This window comes from Neomonachus schauinslandi, chromosome 15 (assembly GCF_002201575.2).
Source record: "Neomonachus schauinslandi chromosome 15, ASM220157v2, whole genome shotgun sequence".
Lineage (NCBI taxonomy): Eukaryota > Metazoa > Chordata > Mammalia > Carnivora > Phocidae > Neomonachus > Neomonachus schauinslandi.
In genome coordinates this window covers 59,199,182-59,204,448 of record NC_058417.1, presented here as the reverse complement: position 1 = coordinate 59,204,448, position 5,267 = coordinate 59,199,182, and the positions used below count along the sequence as shown (strand labels likewise).

Below are 5,267 nucleotides of genomic sequence, written 5' to 3'. Positions count from 1 at the left end.
GAGCCGCCGGCTTCCCAGACACCTGCCAGGACAAACGAAGCCCCTGCGCCAGCACATGCAGTCTGCACGTGGGAACGGGCAGGGCGGGGGTGGTCTCCCGGCTCGGGGCTGCGGTGGCGAGGCGAAGAGAGAAGGGGGGATGGCCCGGGAGTCCCGGGGTCCGGGGAACGCGGGTGCGCGCCGGCCCCTCCCCGCCCCGGCCCCGCCCCCGCCCCGGCCCCGCCCCCGCCCCGCCGCCTGAAGCCGCGGCCCCGCCCCTCGGGCAGCGCAGCCCCGCCCCGCCGGGTTGCTAGGGGAAGTGACGTCACAGCGCGATGGCGGCGGCTCCTTCAGGCAGCTGAAGGGGGATTTAGGCCCGGAAGATCCGAGTCCATCCGCGACGGGGAGAGGGCGAGCGGGGTTGGCGGGGGCTGGAGCAGGGGCGGCGGCGCTCGGACTGTCCCATCCGCCCCGTATTGAGGCGCTGGGAGCAGCGAGGCGGCCGGAAAGCGATGGTGAAAGCGGGGCCGTGAGGGGGGCGGAGCCGGCAGCCCGACCCGCCGTAGCGGCAGCAGCGGCGCCGCCTCCCCGAGCTCAGACCCAGGAAGCGGCCGGGAGGGCAGGAGTGAGCCGGACCCGCCGCCGCCGCCGCCATGGAGCTCAGAGTCGGGAACAGGTACCGGCTGGGCCGGAAGATCGGCAGCGGCTCCTTCGGAGACATCTATCTCGGTGAGGCGCCCCTCCCCCCCGAGCCCGGGCCGCCCCCCCAGACCGGCGTCCGCCCGGCCCCAGCCCCCCGGTCCCCGTGTCGGGGTCCCGGATCCCGGACACGGCCGGACCCCGCTCCGGGGACCCAGGGGCAGACCGCCTCCAGCCCTCGTCCGGCCCCCGCCCCGCCCGGTCCGGACCCCGCAGCCCCCCAGGCGGGCGTGGGGCGCCGGGAACTCTTCGGCCCCTCGGTGGGGTCCGGCCCGTGCCCCCGGCGGCACCTGCCCAGACGTGCGCCCGCGGCCGCCGGGGAGTGGCCCTGAGCCTCGGCCCGCCCGGTGTCCGCGCCTGGGTGTCCCCGCAGGCGGACAAAGGCCGCCGGGCGGGTGTGCGGCCCCCTGCGTCCTGTGCACGTGGGGGGTGGGCACGGGGAAAGTCCAGGGCGCCGGCTCGAGCTTCCGCGGCCCGCGGTGCCCTTTGCGACAGTGCAGCCCGGGCTCACCAGCTCCCCTGGGTCTGGACCTCGGGCCACTAGACCGCGGGACCGAGCGCAGGGCCGCCGGGTGGGTCGGGTCCTCCGCCTGGGCGAGCGGTCCTGGAGTACGTGTTGCGCACCTGGGCAGGAGCCAGAGTGGGGTTTAGGTGAGTCCGGACAAAGTCGGTGTTGCCATGTTGGCGAAATCAGAGGCAAATCGAGGAGCAAAGGTCTCTGTACTCACGAGGTTGTCCCCTGGCTGTTAAAATTCTCAAGGTGGATTTGAAAAGAATGGGATTAGAAAGTTCTGGATTGTTTCAGATTTCCAGTGGAAGAATATGCACGTACACGTGTAACCTGAACGGCTGGCTTGCATCTTAAAGTTGGGGATTTAAAAACAACTTTCCTGCATTTCTCAGAGGCTCTGTGTGTAAGTTATTCCACAGGCCCTGGACCTGAGCACTGCAGCCGGGCGGTCGTGTGTGTGCAGAGGGACCGTTGCGCAAGTTTGGGGTAAACACGCTCTGTTGTTGCGCAGAGCCCCTGCTCTGCTGTTTCTCTTGGGCTCTGTACCTGTCAGAGGGTCAGGAAGAGCTTCCGATGATGCCCACCCCATCCTGCCCTCTTGTCACCGGGGCCGGTGCAGCCCCTGGGTCGACCGTGTTAAGGGGAGTGCACGTTTGAGTAGTTCATTACTGCTTTGGGCGCCTTCTTACCCCACCGAGCAAGCCTGTCCCGGGCCTTACAGATGCGTGTGAACCTGCCTGCCCTCTGCCTCACTGTCCTGTTGAGTAAAACACGCTTTAGAGATGATTCTGTCCAGGAGTCAGCTTTCTGCATCCTCGGTTGTGTTCGTGTAGGGAGAATTGCTGGGTGAATGTAAACTGATGACATTATTTATAGAACAGTACATTTTGGCTTAAGTTTTAACCTAGGATGTAGGAGCTGTACTGAAAAGTCCATCCATTAGCCGCCCTTACACAGGCATCAAAAAAATATTCTGAAACCTTCTGTCCTCTGGTGTTAGCCGCTCTGTGTTTCTGAGGCTGGTGCAGGGAGCCCTGTCTGCTTATTCACTGCTGTGTCCTCTGGGCCTCACCTTGTGGTGGGCACACACACCAGTAGCACTGGATACACAGATCAGGCTGACCCATCCCAGAGGGATGTGTGCTCTAAGACGGGTGGGCTGTGCCTCTCACGCCGTTGCTCCCAGCACCCACACGGCCCACCCATCCTTTGAGGTGCACTTAAGACACAACTGATCTTTTCCGTCAGCGGCTCTTGGCCGGCACGGTGGTCCATTCAGGCTAAGTGCTGCGCCACTGAGGAGAGGTGATCTTGTTACTGAGTAAGATGTGCCTGGAAAACTGGGTTTGAGGAAGCTCACCAGCTACTGTGGTTGAGGGTCAAAGATGGCTGCTCCAAAGACTGTGGAATGGAGTGAGTCATCCTTACCATAGTTTTTCCTGTGTAGGTAAAGGCGTCTGTTAAGGAATTGGGTCCTCATATCTTGAAAATTGTTATGTCCCACATATTCTGGTGTGATTACAATTTAAATCATTTCTACTGCTGTCATTTTGCTATTGATCAGAACACTCTCGACTCCTCTACATAGGTTCACCATGTTGTAATCCTGGCATTTGGGGTCTTGGATTTCCGCCTGGGACTTTCTGTGCTTTCAGAGGTTTGAAACTGTGAGAAGAGGAGGCCGTCTTTGAGCTTGCTGAGTGCCTGTGGACCAGGAGGGCCCAGTGTTGGCCTGCCTTCCTAGCGGCCCGCTGCACGGACATGGTAGGGAGCACGGTGCCCTGCCAGTTACTGCAGTCCTTCCCACAGTTGCCCCTTTAAAGAGGGGCAGTACGTTGGGGCTATTTCTCCAGTTGCCTGGACTTTAGAAAGTTTATGCACTGGATTTGGGCCACCATGGACCCCAAAGTGTGCAGTCCTGATCCTCAGTCTACCTCCAAGCTTGCCAGATCCCAAGGGCTCTTGGGAAGGGCAGGCTGAGAAGGCCTCAGAGCTCATGTATCCTGTATAGGACACACACAGGCAAAATGTTGCCTGTCCTTAGTATTGGCAGTGGGCGTACGGCAGAGCCCTCCCAGCCCCGTGCTTCTCTCAGCTTTGACCCTTTGCTGCTAGAGGTGATGTTTTGTGAGGCACTGGACACCAGAAGCCCTTTCACGTGTGGGCAGTATACCTCTCGTACACCTGCTAACATTTGAAAAACGGGGAGGGCCATGTTCGGAAGGTGGACCACGTGTTCTCAGTGTGAGCAGTAGAGCTGAGAGAAGAAGGGAGTGTGTGGGGTGGCGGTTCAGCAGTCGGCAACAGTCGCTGTTCTGTTCAGCCGGTGTTCCACAGTGTCTGCGAACCTCCGGTTCTCTGTTCTCTCCATGTCTGTCTTCTAGAGGCTGGCAGAAGGGTCCTCGGGCCCCTCCCATCCCCTGCCCCTGCCATTCATGATTGGTGGGATGGAGGTTTTCTTCCTGCCCGGTGGCCTTTGTATCCGACCCTGTCACTCCATCCGTTTATCAGAGGATGGCCTCCTCCGCCCATGTGCTACCTGGGTGGACTGTGCAGTCTGACATCATAACGTTCATAAATACCTTTAGAGAGCTGAAGCTTAGTAACCTCTTCATACCTGATTTTCACGTTTTCCCTCTCACTGACTTTCTCTTCAGGAGTGCTGTGCGAGGATGTCTGGCACGCAGTAGGGCTTCCAGAGTGGTGGCTGGCTGGCCGGCCGGGAGAGAAGACCAGTTGCCTGCACTGGCTGAAGCTTTCCTAGTCACCTGCCTGTGTTCTTTAGGGTGGTGGCTTAAGCTCTGAGTGTGTCTAATGAGAGGTTGTGATCCTGCATCAGTTGCCTTGTCAACAGTTGCCCTGTGAGAGTGACCTTTGCCTGGCTACCCAGAGGCCTTTCCCTGTTTCTTTGATAAGACAGTCTTCAGTGGGAGTTGGGTGTAAGGACAGCTGTCCTAGGACAGTCAAGCATGGGGTTAGGTTCACTTAATTCACCATCTGACTTTGCTCAACTTGAGAGACATAATCTTGTTTTCCTAGGCCCACCACTAACCTGTGTCTAAGCGGAGAGTAACACCTTTGCCTAGAGAGAGGAACTCTTATCCGACCGGGTGGGGTTGCTTAGCTACAGGAGGAGTTGAGGTTGTTGGGGAGATAAAACTGCTTAGTGTAAAAAGACAACTGTGGATTGATTTGTAAATCTGAAACCTAGTGCTCAGTGGGTCTTTTAAATTCTTGTTCCCTATCTAGAAGTACTTGTAAAAGTTAGTTGTGCTGAAGGACCGGGTTTCGTAATTTCCAATCCTTCACAGACCATTACTTTTGTAAAGTAAGATTAAAATGTTGCAGCAGCGTCACTTTGCTGTCAGAGCTCCTCGGGGCTCTCTCACTGCCCTGTATTGGTGCCCCCGTGGCCTGGTGGTGTTTTGAGCACTAGACTTGCAGCAGCCCTACCAGTGAAGCATGAGGTGTGATGCCAGCCATAGGAGATGGGGCAGGGCTGCAGGGCTGCACACTGGTGGACCTTGGTTTTGCCTGTGATGTTTGCTTCTCAGAATGCACAGGAATTGAAGCTGGGCTGCTTGGTACATCTACCCAGTGGGCAAAGACCTTGCAAGGAAACGGCCCAGAGTGTATGCTGTTCTCACATTTATTTGCAGAGCCCAAGCCCAGTCTCTCTTTGGGTCATGTGACTCTGGGCAACTTTCACAGTTGTGATCCTAGGGGAAGGCTGGCTCTGATGCTGGTGTGATCCTGGGGGAGACTGGCCCTGTTTTCAGATGTGATTCTGGGGGAGACTGGCCCTATTTGCTGGTATAATCCTTGGGGGAGGCTGGCCCTACTTACTGGTGTGATCCTGGGGGAGGCTGTCTCTGTTTTCAGGTGTGATCGTGGGGGGGGGGGCTGGCTCTGTTGCTGGTGTGATCCTTGGGGAGGCTGGCTCTTACTGGTGTGATCCTGGGGGGAGGCTGTCTCTGTTTTCAGGTGTGATCTAGGGGGAGGCTGGCCTTGTCTTCAGGTGTGATCCTGGAGGAGGCTGGCCCTGTTGCTGCTGTGATCCTCAGGGAGGCTGACCCTG

The 5,267-nt window shown here is 58.5% G+C and overlaps 1 protein-coding gene across 3 annotated transcripts in view; it reads left to right on the top strand.

The window, feature by feature from the left end:
- The first annotated feature begins 308 nt into the window (after positions 1–308).
- The window catches only part of CSNK1D (casein kinase 1 delta), a 33,644-nt gene continuing 28,685 nt past the window's right edge, over positions 309–5,267 (top strand). For 2 of the 3 annotated variants that reach the window (XM_021680884.2, XM_021680885.2), the window contains exon 1: positions 319–708. In XM_021680884.2, coding sequence (XP_021536559.1) covers positions 633–708 — 76 coding nt within the window. In that variant the 5' untranslated portion in view covers positions 319–632. Of the gene's footprint in view, positions 709–5,267 lie in introns of all 3 variants that reach the window. The other variant, XM_021680883.2, reaches the window with a different exon arrangement.